Here is an 18,896-nt window from a genome sequence, read left to right as displayed (position 1 = left end):
CTCACGGTCCCCAAAATGAAGAACACAAGGGAACTTGCTTTTAGAACACACAGGATCTCCTCCAACAAGAGGCTTTGTAGAAAGTGTCCCCAGTGCAGCTAGCTTTATTTTGGTTTGTAAAAGCAGCATCCCTCCAGGTGGGCTGAGTGCTGGCTGCGAGTCACACAGGACATGGGCAAGGCCCATGGTGGGAGGATCCGGAGGGGGCTGTGAGGTTCCTAAGGCAGACACAGGTGGGAAGCACTGGCTGCTTCCCAGGTGAGGAGGTCCACCTGCGTCGTGTCCTCTAGCACCCATAGGAGCTTCTCGTGCTGGCCCATCCCCCACACGCAGCCGCTTCGAGTCACAGTTTTCCTGTCAGGATCCCAGAGGCCAGTGGTCTTAAGTCAAGGTCTCTGCAGGGCTGATTTCTCCTGGAGGCTCCAGGGCAGAAGGTTTGCCCTCCTTTCCCCCCTCCTGGAAGCTGCCCACGTTCCACCTTAAGCGCCCCAAGGGTGTGCCCTCTGACCTGTCCTGTGGCCACCAATGTCCCCTGACTGGGACTCCTGCCTCCCTGCAGGAGACCCCTTGTGACTGTGTCTTGGGCCTTCCCAGACAAGGTGGGAGGGTCTCTCCACCTCGCTGTGTGGGTGCTGTTCCCAGGCTCTGGTAGGACCGCGTGTCCATCTTCAGGGGCCATTACTCTGCCCACCCCAGTGCAAAAGCCACCTGAGCTGGGGTCTCTGGACCATGTCACATACCATACGCCTGCCCCACCCGCCCCCTGCCCCTGTTGGCGAGGCCTGCCCTTGCAACCCTGGCCAGATGTTTCAAGACACATGCTGGATTCCCTGAAGAAAGCTTGTTTGTTGTACCGGTTTTGCCTCCAGCCTGGCTGCACCACCCACCACCTATGGGACCCCCTCTGCTCTGGCTGCTCCTCCTGAGTTCCCTCCACCTCTGACCCCACAGCCAGGCCCACATCCTGCATCCACAGCTCCAGCTGAGCAGACTGCTCTGCCTGTGTCCTGGTCTGCGCTGGGCACCCTGGCTCACTCAGCCCCCACCCCCACCCCTGGTGGCCCTGACGAGGGTGCAAGAGGCAGAAGTTCAGGGTCTTAGGAGATTGGGCTGACATGCATTTTCCTCGCAGAGCCTTGGTTATGGGAAGCAGCACAAAGCTGGCTACAGACAGTGCTGCCAGACCAGCCCTGTGGGTGATGCAGGGCCCGAGTTGGACCCCGTGTGCGGTCCTTATGGTGTCTGTGTCTCTGTGGCGGGTCCTCCGGCTCTGACCTCACGTGTGCTGCCCACTCTGGGTGGACACCTGCGGCTGACACCTGGCCATCAGCAGGGCCCCACCAAGCTGCAGCAGTCCCCTCTGTGAGCACAGGACATGGAACTGTGTCTCCATGACTGTCCCCTCAAGGCCTCATTCAAGGCTGCACAGCCACCAGGCACGCTCACCTATTATGTCCTTTGCCCCTTCTGAGGTGCCACCCGAGGACCAGGACTGAGGGCCAGCTGCCCAGTGACCAGACCAGGAACCCCGACAAGTACAGATGCTGGCCACACGCAGACTCTGCCCAGGCCCCACACAGAGAGCACATACGAGCCACAGGAGAAAGCTGCTGCCCTCCAGGTGGGGGATCCCTGCCTGCCCTCCATTCAGTCTGCACTGCTCTGTGCCCTGGGTTTTCCAAAAGGCCAGAGCAGTCAGGGTAGCTTCAGTGGGACAGAGTGGAAACACCAACACCAAGCCTGTGTCTATAGCGCTGAGGTGGGACAGGCCACCGTGCCCCTGGGATGCAGCCTGGCTGGGCCCGGTGCAGAGCTGTGCCTGCTAGGAAGGGCTCTCCGGCAAGCCCTTGGCTGCTAAGGAAGGCGGGAGCTTCCATGGTGCCTTTTCAGATGCGTTTTTATTAGTGCCTCTAAGAAATTCAGAATTTCAGGTGATGACCATCTCACTGGAACTGCCTGCATGTGGTCATGAGACTCCCATAAGAAAGCACTGTCATTTACTGGTGCCTGGGAGGGGGGAGGAGGACAGAGGAAGCTTGCAGCACTGCCTACGGCGCCCCCGGTGTGCCCCGCTGACTTGTCTCTGTGAGCACATCGTCTGGGAGTCCACCCCCACCCCCGCCAGCTCGGCCTCACAGGACCAAAAGAGGAGGCGCTGCACGGCTACTTCCACAGCTCGCCTAGTGGCCTTTGTGTGACGGCCTGGATGGTGTCCACAGAGAGGGCGTGGATCTCCTTGTGGACATCTTCGATGCTTTTGGAGGCGTCGACCATCTGTCCCCACGGGGGAGGCAGGAGAAAAAGAGAATGGTTAACGCTCTTCACTACTTTCAGTGTGCAGGGATTTCAGACGGGGCTGGGTTCTAGAAGGGCACAGTACACCTCTGGGGTTCTTCATCCTACACCTTTGTCTGACCTTTGCCCTTGGCAGGGGAGGGGGGAACTTGGCCTATGTCCTTGGGATGAAGCTGACCCACACTCCTGCTGCGGCCCAGATACAGGAGAAACACCCCATCCTGCCACTGATCAGACCCTCTCCCTCCCCCAGCTCATGCTGGCAGGCATGTCAGTGGGGCGCCCGCGCACCAGCACCCACCCCATCCTGGTTGGTGGGGCTTCGGTCTCTGCAGAGGAGGCCGGGAGAGTCTGACCCTCTGAAGCCATGCCCGGATGCTGCCTGGAGCTCAAGAAAGTTCTGCACAGAAGCTAACCCTGGGTTTGACTCCTCTCCTTCTGGGGAAGAGGGTTCCATCCTGACCCAGCTGGCTGCTCTCCCCCTCGATGAAAGCATGAGGACCTCTGGTCACTACGCGACCCAGCCACCTGAGAAATCACTCTCTGCCTGAAGCAAGGATGACCGAGCCGGACAGAATCTTCCGTGTGCTCAGGGTGGGGTGCCCTGTCTCACTGTTGGTCCAGGCTCGGTCCTGATGGGGCCTCTGGGGCAGACAGTTCTGCAGAAGTTGTGGCGGTTGTGGACTCACTCAGAGGCATGTATGACCATCTGGGAGGTCTGACTGCACGGCTCGCAATGATCTGCCCAGCCTGAGACCCCACATGGTGACAGCCGCCTGAAGGCTCTTGGGACTGCTTACTGCAAACCATGAACTAGGCTGAACCTCACACATGGGTGTAATACATATGCGTGCACAAACACTCTGCATATGACCTCGTACACAGGCATACTATGTGCACACACACACTGCACATGGGTGTACTATGCAAACATTACAGATAAACTCGCACACACACAGGTACTACACACGCGCACATTACATATAAACTCTAAAGCAGGCAATCACGTCTAAACCACATCTCTAGTCCTCTGAGGGTCCGGGCGCAGAGACAGCACCGTGCCAACAAGCACCTGGGCCCCCGGACCCAGATTTAGGATAGCTTTCCCCTCAAGATGGGAGCACGGAAACCCAGGCAAGCAGCCAAACCCAGAGCGGGGCTGGAAGTGGACAGGATGAACCCCGGAAGTATTAATGTGCTGGGGGGCAGTCAGTGTCCCAACGTGCAGGGGACCCACGAGAAGGTAACAGGAGCTGCTGGGCGGGGCACAGCATAGACGGCAGGGAGTCAAAATAGAAACATGAATCCGTACAGATATGAATGTATAGGTAAACTGAAAATCCGATGAGCTGTGAGATTTTTACATTATTTATAAGAATCTCATCAGAAACTGCTTATTTACAGGGGGAAATAGAGTCCACATCCCCGTGGAGAAGCCTGGCAAGTACCACCGAGCCAAGTGGTGAAAGGGGATGTTACTCGGCCATACAAAAGGATGAGCTCTTGCCATTGGCAACAACACAGGTGGCCCTAGATGGTGTCATCCTCCGTGAAATGAGTCACATGGAGAAGGACAGATACTGTAGGATTTCGCTTATATGTGGCGTCTCACGTAAGTGAATAATCGCACACAGAAGCTGAGCCATAAGCGCAGAGGACGCACGGCTGCCCCCTTGGGGGAGGTGGGGGGCAGACAGATGAGAGGCACCGCACAGGGACCACAGTCAGGGATCCCATGATGGTGTTGTGTACTTACAGGTGAGGCCACCTGTGTGGTGAGCCCCGAGTAACGTACAAGCCTGTCCAGTCACTTGGCTGCACACCGACGTTTGTCTAAGTGTGTGTCAGTGGCATGCGAATAAAAATAAATACCCCAGAAAGGGAACATCACCAGAAGTGGAACAAAAGGGAATCCTACACACATGGCAGGACACAGTGAGAACCCAGTGCCCCTCCCAGGCCACCAGCAAAGACACACAGCCTGGATCCCATCACGGGGAAAAAGCCGAATCCATTGGACACTCACTTACAAATCACCCCCTGTGAACTTCAAAAGTGTCAATGTCATGAAAGTCACACAAACTGGAGAAGAGAGAGGGGACTGTACACTGGGTCATTTGTTAAAAAGGACACTAGTGGGACCAGTGGGGGAAACTGAATGGGACCTGGGGACCTGAGGGTAGCAAGTGATGTACAGTAATGTCCCGGTTTTGACAGTACATGGCAGGGAGGGGGCATCAGAGACTAATTTGTTCTCAAATGGTCCCAGGAAGAGTTTTTTGTATTGTACTTGCAAGTTTTAAGGTGTGGCGTTTTTTTTTGTTTGTTTGTTATTGTTTAAAAATCTTTTCAAAGAATGTTTAAAAAGTTAATTTTCAGACTAACAAAAGCTAAGAGTTCTATCCTAGGAGATCCAGCATACAGGAAATGTTTAAAGATGTTCTTAAGTTGAAGAAATGACATGAGATGAAAACCGGGGAGGTTTGGGGTGAAGAGAGCCAGCACTGGTTGGAAGGAGATGGTTTCCTGTTTCTTTCCCCACTCCCACTCCTGATTTCATACTTTCTTGTCTTGTTCCTTACAGGGTTTGAAATGTGTTATAAATTAAGAATTGCTTAAACCACATAGAACTGATTGACAAAGGAAAAACAGAAAGGGAACAGAACTTTGTAATTTCTTGTATGATAAAATTATACAGTACAAAAATGGGATTGAAGCTTCCATGTATGGAAAGAAATGCCCTTTTCGACCGTTAGACAAGTGCACGGGCTCACCACTGATGTGAGCTCATGAGAGATGGAGAGCCTGTGGATACACAGGCATCCTCTGCTTTGCGAAAGTTCGAGGTACACCACTTTGCCTTCGTGAAGGATTTAGGTTAGTACCTGTTTTTGCTAACAGAAAAAAAATCCAGAAAGTGTTTTTGCTTTTACAAAAAAAGGTGAAAAGCAAAAAGTTCATTCAGCGTCAGCACTGCAGGGAGCCGTCCCAGGCACCCAGAGCAGCAGAAGGTGCCCGCGTGCTCCTTCTCGGGAATCTCTCTTGGCAGCTCGGTATCTGGCTCTGTGTCTGGGAGCCTGTGGGCTTCATCTCCATTAGACTCTGGGTGTCTGTTAGCAAGTTGTGTCCTAAGTACCAGAAAACCCTAAGAGAGGTGATTTTCTAGCTCTGGGAATGCTTGAAAAGGTTTCTGTGTCAATCAGTGGTGATTGCTTCTTTGCTTTATGGCATTTTCACTCATGAGCGGTTTCATGGGAACACTGTACTTCTAGCTAGTGGTGAAAGCCATACTTTAAAAATATGTGTGCAACCTGTGTCACAAAGAAGCCCCCTGAGAGGAACCCCCACGCTGGCAATGAGCAAGCAGAAGTCAGTGCAGACGAATGGGGAGGGCCGCAGACAGGCAGGTCACGAGAGAAGCACCAACCAGATAAGATGGCCAAACTAGGAGCCGAGGCCAACGGAACAGCAAGAAGGCCGCCTGTCTCACCAGTAAGACCTGTCAACCACCCACAGTATCAGCTTTCTGGTTGCCAGGCCACCTCTGACCACACGGGGACAAAGCTGGGTCCAGGCGACCAGGATGCGCTCACACGAACTGGGTCTGGGGATGGGCGCGTGCAGGGAGGCATGTGGAAGGGGCCCGATCTGGCACTCCTGGTGTCCCTCCTCAGGGAGGACCTGACGGTCCTTCATGGATGGAGAATGGGGCTAGGCCCTGGGTGAGGTGCGGAGGTGGAGGGAGCAGGACTGCAGGGCACCGAACACAAGGAGACCGCAAAGTGTGGTGGTGGGGGGGCATGAGTCTGAGGGTGAGGCCCAGGTCTGGCAGTGAGCGTGGAGACAAGTGCTCATCCCCACGAAAGGAAACAAGGAATGGCCCTGGGGCTGAACTGGCAGGATAGGGTTGAGAGGGAGACAGCAAATGACTCCCAGGGGGTGGGGGATGAACCCCAAACCAACCAGTCCCAACTTTTGAGGAGACTGGGGGGCATGGGGCCTGCAGACACAACAGGCCAGAGTGCAACTCACAAGTGAAAGAGGGAAGGCAGTGTGAGGAGTGCCTTACAGGTCAGTGTTCTAGGTGACAAGCATGGCAAAACCTGGCGGAGGATAGCTGCCTGTGCAGGACTGCTGTTTGGAAGGGGCTGTCTGGCCCATTCTCCCCAACTCACCCAGCAGGCACCCATATCCCTTGTTTCGCACAATCACAAAGGAGCAGAAACCGAGAGGGTGCCCTGAGGCCCTGCCGGTGGAGCAGCCCTTGGTCAATGGCTCCGCTCAGGTGCAGGACCTGAGCCACATCTTGGCGGCGGCTTCCAGCCGGCCAGTTCTGGGGGCAACACCAGAAGACACCCTCACCTTCCAGTTCAGAGTCTTGTCCGCCATCAGCTGGTGGAAGCAACGCAGTGCCCGCTCCTGGAAGTTCCCGTTCTCGTAGCGTTCACGGCCGAACTCTCCCCGCGCCGCAGCCTCTGCCAGCCGTAACTGAAGGAACACCACCAGGTCCGGCTTGGGGAGGCCCACGTCCGGCTGCTTGCACCAATCCAGGGAGAAATTCTGGCAGCATGGAACCCAAGAGTTAGAGAAAGAAGGTTTAATGGGGTCTTATTCTTGATTTCAAAATTCATAAAAGAGGAAAAATGAGCTAATGTCCAGCTAAGATACCAAAAATGGAGACTTCTTACATGTTAGTGGTTTTTATTCCTGAGATCTCAAATGGTTTTGCCTTCTCCCATATAACCTTCGTTTGCTTTGACTCTGTGAATATACACTCAAAGACAGGATTCCCCATAGCCCCGTGGAATCAGCACCCACAGCCTGGGTCCAAGGGTGGGTGTGCCAACACAGTCCCGTGCCCTCTGGCCAGGCAGAACACTCAGTCCATGTGGCAGACCCTGGAGGCCCACCGCACACAGGAGGCCTGGGGTAGGCAGCAGACGGGCCCATGGGGGGATCGACCCCTAGTTTGGGTCCTGTACCCACACCTCTGCTGGGTAAAGGTGTGAGCCCCCTTGAGAGAATGCTGGAGCACTGCTGCAAGCATGCACCACAGGCCTCTCCTCCACCCTCCTGCTCCTATTCATCCCATCAACTTCTAAAACTAGTGTCCCCATTTTTGGAGGAAAAGGTCATGTCCAGGAAGGCCCTGTCTCAAAGCCGCAGAGCTCTGAAGACTTAGGGTTAGAACCTAGCTCTGTGCTGGGAGCTATAGGCTCAAGTAAGGTACTCAGCTGAGGAGTGAGCCCGTCAGCCCCCACAGACCCCCAGCAGCACATCAGAAAGACACGAGGGAGACAGTCCAGGGTATGACGGTCACTTGCCCCATCCTCCTCTTCCAGACGGAATCTGACTGACAAACACTTCCACAGGGCAAGTGTTCTTTTAGAAGAATTCCAGCCAGCACATGAGGAATGATGGGCAGAATTAGGAGGTCACCATTTTGCAACCCCTCGTGAAGGTACCACCACCCACGGCTGTTACCACAAACGAGATAGCCAGATGCCCTGTGTCTCTCGATATGAGAGCCCAGAACTCCTTCAAGTAACCTCCCCAAAATAAAATCTTAAAAAATGTTAATGCAAGGAAAAAAGGAAATGTGGGAGCCTGTATCATCACAGAGATCCAAGACACACATCAAGTACAGCCCTGACACGGATTCCGATCCAGTTCGACTGCAGAAACCCAGGATGAGTCCATTTCTAAGTGAATGGCCACTGCACACATGGACCGAATGATGGCAGCATGAAATACCTGCATTTGTAAGAAGTCATTTTTGGGACATGAGCTGAAGTGTTCACGAAGGAGCTGGTGATGTGTCTGGTGGGTCGGGGCAGAGAGCAGCAGGGGACAGTGCTGGGTGGGATATTGTTTTCTCAGCTGGTATGTAGCTGAAAAGTTCTACTAAGCTGCAGACCACAGTGGCAGAGTAGCCCCTGTACCCCAAATGATAGCTCCATTGCTGGCTCGCGGAGGCCGGGAAAACCTACAGAAGGTGCCCGACATGCACCACCCACTCTGCAAACAAGACACTGAACAGAGGAGCACTGCTGAGTGACCATCGTGGGGAAGGGACACAGCAACACCCACCATTGACATTACCGACGAGCTACGGCTCCGTCAACGTCTGCTCCTCCCACCGTGACACAGCAAGTGGACCAGGCAAAGGGAAGGGCTCTAACGCACCACACACTCCTGAGTCCACACCTGGCATCATCCCACTGGGGCCACATGGCACTCACCTCCTTTGCACTGCTGAAGGCGACACCAGAAAATGCATATCTGTCAACGACAAGGGTGATGCCCTGGCCCAACTTCTTCTTGATCAGAGGCCTAAAAACAGAGAGTGTTTCTGAGCCATGGTCCAGACTTCCCAGGCCGACAGTGTAATTCACCAATACATAAACCAGCGCAGTGAAGGGAGGACAGGGCAGCGATTTGCAGCCTCGTGTGTATTCAGAAAAACTCCGGGTCTTCTCTTCAGAAGATGCCACTGGGGTACTCCTAGCAAAGCCCAATGTGGAGAAGATAAGTCTACGAAAACAGAACAATCACAACTGGTGAAGACGAATGAACAGAGGCAGGCTTGAGGGCCGTCTGGGCGAGGATAGGGAGGGGGGATGTGCAGGGGGGATGCGGAGGGGCTGGGTGATCCTTCTGGGAAGGAGAGCCCCGGACAGCAAAGGCGCAGATTCAGTGAGGATGGGATCATGCTTGCTGCCTAGAGTCTGAAGGACCAGGACAAGGAGGGACGGGCTGGCCAAGGATGTCCTCAACCAGGTGATGGCAGCTCAACCCCCATCCCCCTGCCCTAAGACCTTAGGAGGATGCACAGACAAGGAGCTTGACGTTAGTAGGAAGTGTCACTTGCACTTTGTGGAAGAGAAAGATGAGATGTCCTTGAGGAGCTCACAGAACAGTAGGGAGGGAGAAGGTACACCACCAGCAGTAAAATGCAGTTTCCATCACAGCATTAGCTGTAATCGCAAACTATTAAAAACAATTACTTGATCTCACAAACAGAAAATTGGTAGAAAATATAACTACAGCACATGCACAAGAGGACGATTCCACTGTATGAGGAGCAAAGGCCATGTCCATCAGCTGACAACACCATCTCCTTATGTCGTTGGGAAAGCAGAGGACCACAAGTGATAGGCTACGTTTTGAGGAATGGGGCAACATGGAGAATGAAGATATCACATATGTCTCTGCCTGTGTGTAAAATAATTCCAGAGGGGAACACTAGAATGGAATAGGGGGCAGCTGGGTGGCTCAGTGGGTTAAGCCTCTGCCTTCGGCTCAGGTCATGATCTCAGGGTCCTGGGATCGAGCCCCAGTTTGGGCTCTCTCCTTGGCAGGGAGTCTGCTTCCCCCTCTCTCTCTGCCTACATGTGATCTCTGTCGATTAAATAAATAACATCCTTATTTTTAAAAAAATGAATGGAATAGCCTACCCACAAAGGATAGGCAGAAGTGGGTGGATAAGGCAGTGACCTTTTTCTATGACTCTGACTTTCAGAACCATTTAATGTTTCATGTATTCAAAAATTAAATCAAATGGGGGAAAAAAACCCTAAAATCACATACAAAGTCAAATGAACCTGTACCCAGATGAATACACAGTGAAGAGGGGAAAATCCTGCCCAAAGAGACCGCTGAACACAGCACTCAGGGTGCCCTTGTTATAAGGACAAAGGTGAAAACCAGCAGGACCTCTATGTAGGCTTTTACAGAGGTGGGCAGACTGACGATGCCATGAGCCAGGAAGAGCATGGCACCGGGATGGACCGCCAGGTATCAGTGACCACAGATAGAGAGAAACAGACACAGATGAAGATAAACTTACACGCAGGTCCAACCACAACTGGAGTCTAGAGTCAGGGATGCTCCCAAGTGCAAGCACCCAGCGCCCAGATGTTGCACTTTGCAACTACACAGCAAGGAGCAGCTGGCTCCTGGGCTGGAGCAGGAGAAAACACAAGAGAAACCTGAACATCTTGTTCTCCCAGAAAGTTCTCAAAAAATGGACACAGGAGCCAACATGAAGAGATTTCCAGAGGCCAAATTTGCAATAACTGAACACCAAAACAGCTGATAGATAGTGTGACCCACCAAGTAAAAAAGAGCATGTGAGCCCATGTCGATGATGGGACGCACAGATGAGCAGGGGAGGCTCTTCCTTACGTAGGAAGCCGACTAATACATGCAGAAGTGACAGATTAGAAAAGTCACCATCTGAAATCACAACAGACTCAAGCAGGTTTATTAATGAACAATAAAGTACAAAATCAAAGTTTGATAAGGAAGGGGTATTTATGTAGTTTTATAGTATTCTCTCCCCTTCCTTATACTGGTTTTTTAAAAAAGATTTTATTTATTTGCCAGAGAGAACACACAAGCAGGGGGAGCATCAGGCAGAGGGAGAAGCGGGCTCCCCATGGAGCAGGGAGCCTGATGTGGGACTTGATCCCAGGACCGCGGGATGATGACCTGAGCTGAAGGCAGACACTCAACTGACTGAGCCACCCACATGTCCCTCCCCTTTTGACTACTTGTAATGGGAAGGCATCATTTGGTGGAACAGCCTGGCCAGCACACCTTTCACAAGCAATCCAGTGATGGCCAAACCGCACTGGGTCCCTCCTGGCTCATTGTCCTAGACAACTGACCCAACCGTCACTTCCATGGTATTCCTGACAAAAATACAAATCCAGCTCTACTTGTGAGGAAACATCAGACCATCTCTGAATTTCATAAAATAAATGACCTGTAAATTTTTAGAAAGTGAGCAAATGATAACACAAGTGTGACAAAGTATGAATAACAGATGAAGTCTGGATTCTTGGCACTGTTCTTGCAACTCTTCCAGCTGACTAGAATTATTCCAAAGTAAAAACTTAAAAATATGTAAAGTAGAAAACTGCTAGATTAGGGCGCCTGGGTGGCTCAGTGGGTTAAAGCCTCTGACTTCGGCTCAGGTCATGGTCTCAGGGTCCTGGGATCGAGCCCCGCATCGCGCTCTCTGTTCAGCAGGGAGCCTGCTTCCTCCTCTCTCTGCCTGCCTCTCTGCCTACTTGTGATCTCTGTTTGTCAAATAAATAAATAAAATCTTAAAAAAAACAATTGCTAGATTGATGAAGTAAAAGAAACCACTCATTTCTAGGAGTGAATTCTTGCAGGCAGTGCTATTTATGACTCTCCTGGAGGAGCACTGGGTTTTGGTAAACAGAGATAGGGAGGGAAATGGAGGGTGCCACCCCGTTCTGCGAGAGGAGTACCACATGCTCTGTGCTCCTGAACTTTAAAGATGCCAGAGGACAAGCATTTTTGGGAACCAGCAACTGACTCAGTTAAGATGAAGCATAGCAGAGAGGTGGACAATTAAAGGGCTGGAGGAAAACACTAGTTTCTCTAAAAGTTCTTCCAAACAGCCCAGGTTGACTGAGCCCTCACTCCCAGGCCTGCCTGGTCAGCTTTCCTCGACCCTGGCTGGGGGCACCGCCATGGGACACCACCACGACCACCACTCTGATGAGGAAGCTGTGGTGCAGAGCAGCTGTGCAGGGCTGCGGTCACACAGCTGGTGGGCAGTGGTGCCACATGTGACCCTGGCGTCTGACCTGTCACCCAAGGACTTTCAAATCTAACCAATCAAATGGCGGTGGCTGGAATGACCCGAAGGTGTAGCTGTGGGAGCTGAGGCAGAAGAGATGGAGCATAGGCATGCAGACCTGTGTAGCGGGGGCAGGATCACCAGGAAGCCGGGTTAGCATTTTCACTTTTAAATGTAACTACCTTATTTTTCTATAAAGCCCCAAAAAGTAAAATCGGAACAATTATGCCCATAAATTCCAGATGTATTAAGGACTATAAAAATGACCTCATTTTGCTCTTTTCCTTGAGAGTGGGAAGGACTTTCCAAAGCAGACACCACTGAACCAGAAGACAGTAGTGCAGGCTTGACTAAGAGGAAACGGTGCAAAACCACGAACAGGCCGAATCTACTGCCAACAGCCTTTCTGGAGAGCACCCCAGACTGACTGGAAAGTCATAGCTCAGCAAGGCAGCATCAGAAAGCCAGTTATGAGATGGTTTGTATGGGAGGACCTCTTTATTTATGTTAAAAAATAAATGGAAACGTGGGGCGCCTGGGTGGCTCAGTGGGTTAAGCCTCTGCCCTTCGGCTCAGGTCATGATCTCAGGGTCCTGGGATCAAGACCCACACTGGGGTCTCTGCTCAGCGGGGAGCCGGCTTCCCCCTCTCTCTCTGCCTGCCTCTCTGCCTACTTGTGATCGCTCTGTCAAAATAAATAAAATCTTAAAAAAAATAAATGGAAACAAAAGCATCTAAAGGCACACAGCACAGGCACTTGCTCATACTTAAATGCTGAGTGAAGAGGTAGAAAATGTAAAGTAAAAGGGGGCGGTGGGGGGGAGTAAACTGTAAACTTCTGTTAATAATGTTGTCAACATGCAGCATTGGGGGGCTGTTTCTGACTCCCGCCAGCTCCTAATCTCAGGGGCCTGGGAATTGGGCTCATGCTCAGCACAGAGCATGCCTGTCTGTCTCCCTCTGCACCCCCCCCCACCCTCCTCTCATCCTCTCTCATTCTCAAAGAAATAAAATCTTTACAGAAAAGCGTCAACATCAGTTCATCCACTGTAACAAATGTAACACACTAATCTAAGACAAATAATATGAGAAACCAGGGGCAGAAGGGGAAGAGGGACAGGGGTGGGGGAACTGTACTTATCAGTAGCTTTTCCATAACCCTAAAATTACCCTACAAAACAACGTCTGTCTGTTCATTACAAAGAGGTGGCAGGGCAGGAGGAAGAAGGGCGAATTCGTGCTCTTTGGCAAACACAGGGCTGGGGTCAGGGGGACAGGATGGGCGCTCGCCCAGGTATGGCCTCGGGCTTACTGCCCACGGCCCCCGCGTCGAGAGCCGCTTTCACCCGCCGCGGTCAAGCAGGAGGTAAAGCGCTGGGGGCGGGCGGCGCGTCAGTAGCGTTTACACTTGCTCCCAGCGGTTCGCGGAGAAGAGCAGGTGCACCGAGTGGTCCTCCAGCTCCCTTTTCTCCTCCAAGTAAGAGCTCAGCAGCCGGCCGATCTCAGTTGATCTTTCTAAACAGAGAGAGAGACCCACGAAGTGAGCGCAGGCCTCCCACCTGAGTGAGGACACGGCTGGGGCCGGGCCGCGGGCTGCGGTTTCCTTTGCGGCGCCCCCCGGGTTCGGAGTGTCCCCGAGAGCCGGCCGCGGGGTGCAGGTGTCCGCACGAAAGCGCTCAAGGGAGGGAAGGCCGGAGCCCCACGACCCCGCCGCGCGCCGCTGCTCGATCCGCCCGCCTGAGGCGTCGCGGGGAGACCGCCGCACCGGTGTCTCCGTGCGCACGTCCGAGGCCGGTGAAGCCATCCCTCCAGCCGCTCCGACGGGAACAGCCAGGCCAGAAGCCGCGGCCCGGATTCCCGCCAGCGCCGGGACCACCCGCCCACGATTGCAGCCACCGCCCCGCGGCCCCGACACCAAGCAGCCCCACCGCCTCGCCACCCCGACACCGAGCGGCCCCGCCGGCGCCACACCCACCCGGGAAGCGGAGCAGCTCGGCGCGGTAGCCCGCGGCGCACAGCGCTGCCACCAGCTTGCGGCTCTGCGTGCTCTTCCCGGCGCGGTCCACGCCCTCCAGCACGATGAGAGCCCCGCGCCGAGCCGCCATGCTCGCGCCTTCCCGCCGCCCGCCGCCCGCCGCCCGCCGCCACCGCGTCCCCGGCGTCGCTCGGAGTTCCCATTGGCGGGCGTGGGCGGCGCGCACTGCGATTGGCTGAAACGGACCTGCGTCCGCGGCGCGCGCTGGGACGGGCTGAAATAGGCCCGCGTCTGTGGCGCGCTCTGGACTTGACTTGGGAGAATCGCACGCTGGGATTGGCTGCCATTTTCCAGCCTTGCCCGGATTGGCTGGTATCGGCCCAGGGGCGGGGCGAAGGCGTCATAGTCGCCCCGCCCCTTCCGGCGGAGGCCCGGCTTTCCGGGGCGGTCGAGTGGGAGGCGGTGTGGGCTGGCTGCTGGCGGGGAGGCCGGGGGCGGACCTTTCCTGTCCGCGCGGCAGTCCCGGGGAGACGTTTGTGTCGTGTGCTCTGCTTCTCGAGACTGCAGGGCCGGGGGAGCCGCGAGTCAGAGACGCCGGAGGCCGCCTCGCAGGGGAGGGAAAGGGCGGTCTTGACGGTCCTGGTGCCCGACTCCTGAGATGGGGGTCTCCGTCCCGTCCGGAGGCTCTCAGGCCCTGTTGCCCCTTCAGGGGCGTCCGGGTCGCCTGCGCATGCTCCTGGCGAGACCGTGCGCTCATGGGCCGGTGCCGTGCTGACTCCCGAGGGGGCGGTCCGCGGGTGTCCGCCCGCCGGGGGCTGCGCTGGAAGCCTCGGGGCTGGCGACGAAGCGGATTCGCAGGCCACGACGAGCCAGGAGCCGCGTCCCGCAGTTTCCCCCCCGCAGCCGGCTTCGCGTCTGGACTTGTGCTGGACTCGTCCCTCAAGGCTGCTTGCTCGGGGGCACCTGCCGCATGGCTGCCTGCAAGAGCTTGCTGAGGTTGCCAGGGTGGGCGGCGGCGGCTTCGCCGGGCCCTGGAGCTCACCCTCCGCGACTTCCCCGACTTCTCCTCCCCAAGCCCCTTAGAACGTGACTTCCCTAGGCAGCTAGCGTGGATTCTTGTCCCCCAACCGGTTTGCCTGATGCAGTCTGAGTTCGGGAAGGGTGGGTAGATGATAGTATTCTTCCAAAGCATTTGCCCCTTTCCTTGATGTTGATATTGGCTGTGCGGCTTCCAAATGCTGTTGGACTCACAGCTGACTCGCGTCCTTTTGAGGGGGAAGCTGTGGAAGCTGTTGTTTGGCTCGGCAGTTCCCTCCTCGCCCCATTCCCCCCCCCCCCCCAGCCGTGAGAAGAGCATATGCACAATTAGGGCTGTGTTTTCACCCTGGATCTCCAGTGAAGGACATAAAGCTAGGGCCAGGCTACGGCCACAGACGGTTAGGTAGCACGGCAAGAAGTAAGCCATCGGCATTCCGAGTCCCTCCTGGAGACTGCGGGACCCCCATTACGGCAGCACAGCCTAGGGAGGGCTTACTGATACAAAGGCTGGAGCGTAATGTTGTTACAGGGATGGAAGCAATAGCCTTTGGTTTTATGTCTCCTGTTCTCAAAAGTCCATCTCCTGGGCCTTCAAAGGATGAGAGCATTACAATAGAGAAAGGAACCTTCCCAGGCTTGGGCAGGTGCCAGCCAGCCTTGAACCACATCTGCAGGATGAGCTCACTGGGCTACAGAGAGAACATGTAATGCAGCGTGTCAGCTTGTGAATGCCTGGCCTTGCTGGGTGTCTGTGAAGATGGAGGAACCTGGCGGTTGGGGCTTTGTGTGCAGGGTGGTGGTGCCGAGCCCTTTTGACCGCAGCAGTTGCTAAACTAGCACAAGTAGGGTGAGGTTTGTTATTAAGGTACAACAAGCAGTTTTGCTTCGAGTCTTCAACACGTCCTGCCTCTTATATCAGAATGATACTAAGTGCAAGTACCAGCCTACCTGTGGCTTACATCATGGGGATATTTCATTATCACACATAACTCAAAGTCCAGAGTTAGGCAGCCAATAACTGCTTCTGCTGCCTGGTGATGTCAAAGGTCAGGCCCCCATGTTAGCAGTTCTAGCTTCTCCTTCCCGGTCACAGGGTGACTTTGGCATCTCCATGCATCCAGTGCTGATCTTGTGGCCCCACCGTGGGGGAGTGGCCTCGCATCTGGGCATTGTCTCCTTTCTGCTCTGCTGCATGGACAGGTCGGTCTCAGGCCTGATGGTCAGCACAGTCAGCCCTGGAGCTGTGCAAGTAGGATCTCTTCACAGCACATGGAGGCCTTATAGGTGGGCACAAGGATGTCCACTTGGTGGAGGAAATTACAGGGTTCTGGGTCTAAGTGTGCTTGGAGACAGAGGGGACATAAAACGGGTTGTAAAGTGCCAATGGCTGATGAGCACACAGGGCTCATTAGGGCCCCCCTACTCTTAGATGTTTGGGATTGTCCCTTAAAAAAAAAACCCAAAAGGCACTAAAGCCCTTTTACTCTTCCCTCTTCCTCAAGGATTGTGGCAGCAAAGGCTTTCTTGTTAGCCAGGCTACCCTGTCCAGACAGTACAGACCGTGGGGCTCCAATGGAGCCAGTCTTTCCACCATGTGGGTGTGGAGAGAGGTCGCCAGTGTCTCTTCTTCCTCTTAATTCCCTCTCGGCATACAGTCACATCGGTAGCTAGCATTCCTATGAATCTGGGGGACTACTCAGTCTACAGCACTCCTGTACTTCCAAAAGAGTCTGCTGGCCACATGAGTGCCCCGCTAGACTAACTTCGTTTCCCAGCCCTGCTTGCAGGTGGATGTGGCCACACAGTTAAGCGCCGATGAACCCTGATCAGACGCAGTTTGTGCTCCTTCACACAGCGGCCAGTGCATTCCCTTTGCCCACCGCTTCCCCTCCTTGCAACCTGGCCTTGACCCTATTGATGATGACAAAACTCCCTGGGGGCAGACACTGTTCTGGAAGGGGCCCACAAGTGATCCTATGGAGCCCGGCTGCTACCCGCTGGGCTATTCACACTGGGACTGCTGCACAAGAAATAAAATTCTAGGGGCGCCTGGGTGGCTCAGTCATTGAGCATCTGCCTTCAGCTTGGGACATGATCCCAAATCTGGTTGTACCCAACAACTTGCTTGACCAATAAAATGTAGTGAGATTTCTCAGGACTACCGAGGAGTTTTCACAAGTAGTGCAGCTTCCACTGAGGCTCACTGGAACTCTTTGGAAGCTCTCCCTGCATGGCGAGGACAGTACCAGTACCCGGGACTGCTGTGCTGGAGAGGTCTCATGTAGGCATGCTGGTCCATGACGCCAATCATATGCTACCTTCCAGCTACCCCAGTGACCTCTAAAGTATTACACAGAATGAAAGAATCACTTGGCTGAGCCCGGCTGAAATGCATGACTCAAAAATTCTGAGTGTTGGGGTGCCTGGGTGGCTCAGTGGGTTAAAGCCTCTGCCTTTGGCTCGGGTTGTGATCCCGGGGTCCTGGGATCGGGGCGTGTTGGGCTCTCTGCTCAGCAGGGAGCCTGCTTCCCTTCCTCTCCCTGCCTGCCTCTCTGCCTACTTGTGATCTCTGTCAAATAAAAGTCTATTAAAAAAAAATCCTGAGTGGTAATAAAATGGATTTTTACAAAAAGATCTTATTTATTTATTTGACACAGAGTGAGAGACAGAGAGGGAACACAAGCAGGGGGAGTGGGAGAGGCAGAAGCTCCCACCAAGCAGGGAGCCCGACATGAGGCTGGATCCCATGACCCTGGGATCATAACCTGAGCCAAAGGCAGACGCTTAAGGACTGAACCACCCAAGTGCTCCTAAAATGGTTCTTTTAAGCAATTGTTTTCAGATAGCTTATTATGCAGCAATAACTGAAGCACACAGATATGTACAGCCATATGAACACGTTCATCAGGGCATTACTGATGTTAATGAAAACTGGGTACAACCAAAACATTGTACATCTATTGTTAAAAGTATGGCACACCAATGCAATGAAATAATCTAGTAAACAAAATGAAGTAGAATGAGTAAAACATGGCCAGGTGTTTGCAAAGAGTATGAAGTTAAAAATGTAAATAGTAGAAAAGTGGATAGTATGATTCACCAGTAAGAAAACCAACAGCCCAAGTTAAAAAGTGGACAAAAGTTAGGAAGTGCCTGGGTGGCTCAGCTGATTCAGCATCTGACTCTGCGTTTCACTTTGGGTTGTGATCTCAGGATCTGGCCCTTCAGTGGGAAGTCTGCTCCCCCTCTGCCCACCCCCCACCACTTTCTAAATAAAATTTTTTTAAGTTTTCTTTTTAAGATTTTATTAATTTATTTGTCAGAAAGAGTGAGAGAGAGCACAAGCAGGGGAGTGGCAGGCAGAGAGAGGAGCCCGATGTGGGACTCGATCCCAGGACCCTGGCGATCATGGCCCCAGCTGAAGGCAGATGCTCAACCGAGCCACCCAGGCATCCCATAAAATTTTTTTTTTCTCAAAGATTTTGTTCATTTATTTGACAGAGAGACAGCGAAAGCAGGAACACAAGCAGGGGAGGTGGAAGAGGAAAAGCAGGTTTCCCGCCAAGCAGAGAGCCTGATGCGGGGCTCAGTCCCAGGACCCTGGGATCACAACCTGAGCCGAAGGCAGATGCCTAATGACCGAGCCACCCAGGCGCCCCTCTAAATAAAATCTTTTTTAAAAAGTTAAAAAAGAAGAAATAGGCAAAAGTTATGAACAGACACCTCACCCAAAGAGATGTACAGATAGCAAATACACATGTAAGAAGAATTCATTAGGGAATTATGTCATTAGGGAATTGCAAACAGAACAATGAAATATCTTTATCCACCCATCAGAATGGTCAAAATCCAGAACACCGACAACACCAAGTGGTAGTGAGGATGTGGAGCAACAGGAACTCTCGTTCTTTGCTGGTGGAAATGCAAAGTGATACAGCCACTTTGGAAGCCAGTTTGGTGGTCTCCTACAAA

General features: G+C 53.5%; 1 protein-coding gene across 4 annotated transcripts; it reads right to left on the bottom strand.

Moving 5' to 3' along the window:
• Positions 1-76: 76 nt before the first annotated feature.
• On the bottom strand, positions 77-14,093 carry DTYMK (deoxythymidylate kinase). 4 transcript variants are annotated; one of them, XM_080799635.1, is made up of 5 exons: positions 13,887-14,072; positions 13,318-13,426; positions 8,538-8,628; positions 6,658-6,855; positions 77-2,274 (listed from the first exon to the last, which is right to left on the bottom strand). In XM_080799635.1, exons 1-5 carry the CDS (start codon positions 14,014-14,016, stop codon positions 2,164-2,166), a joined length of 639 nt encoding a protein of 212 aa, XP_080655761.1. In that variant the 5' UTR covers positions 14,017-14,072; the 3' UTR covers positions 77-2,163. The 4 variants fall into 4 exon arrangements, with proteins under 4 accessions (XP_080655761.1, XP_080655760.1, XP_080655762.1 ...); XM_080799634.1 differs by having other exon boundaries at positions 1,881-2,274; positions 8,538-8,829; XM_080799636.1 differs by having other exon boundaries at positions 1,881-2,274; positions 13,324-13,426; positions 13,887-14,062.
• Between the last annotated feature and the right edge of the window lie 4,803 nt (positions 14,094-18,896).

Source organism: Martes martes (genome assembly GCF_963455335.1).
Source record: "Martes martes genome assembly, chromosome: 3".
Taxonomy (NCBI): Eukaryota; Metazoa; Chordata; class Mammalia; order Carnivora; family Mustelidae; genus Martes; species Martes martes.
The sequence above is the reverse complement of the archived record's forward strand: the minus strand, read 5'-3'. Positions and strand labels throughout refer to the sequence as shown.

What these genes read in the sequence shown, in the direction of transcription:
- DTYMK (XM_080799634.1), bottom strand. Translation starts at nt 14,016, where the DNA reads ATGGCGGCTCGGCGCGGGGCTCTCATCGTGCTGGAGGGCGTGGACCGC. An exon ending in CGAGCTGCTCCGCTTCCCGG is followed by an intron (nt 13,427 to 13,886) that starts GTGGGTGTGGCG and finishes CTCTCTGTTTAG; the next exon opens with AAAGATCAACTGAGATCGGC. An exon ending in GCGAACCGCTGGGAGCAAGT is followed by an intron (nt 8,830 to 13,317) that starts GTAAACGCTACT and finishes CTGTTTTCGTAG; the next exon opens with ACTTATCTTCTCCACATTGG.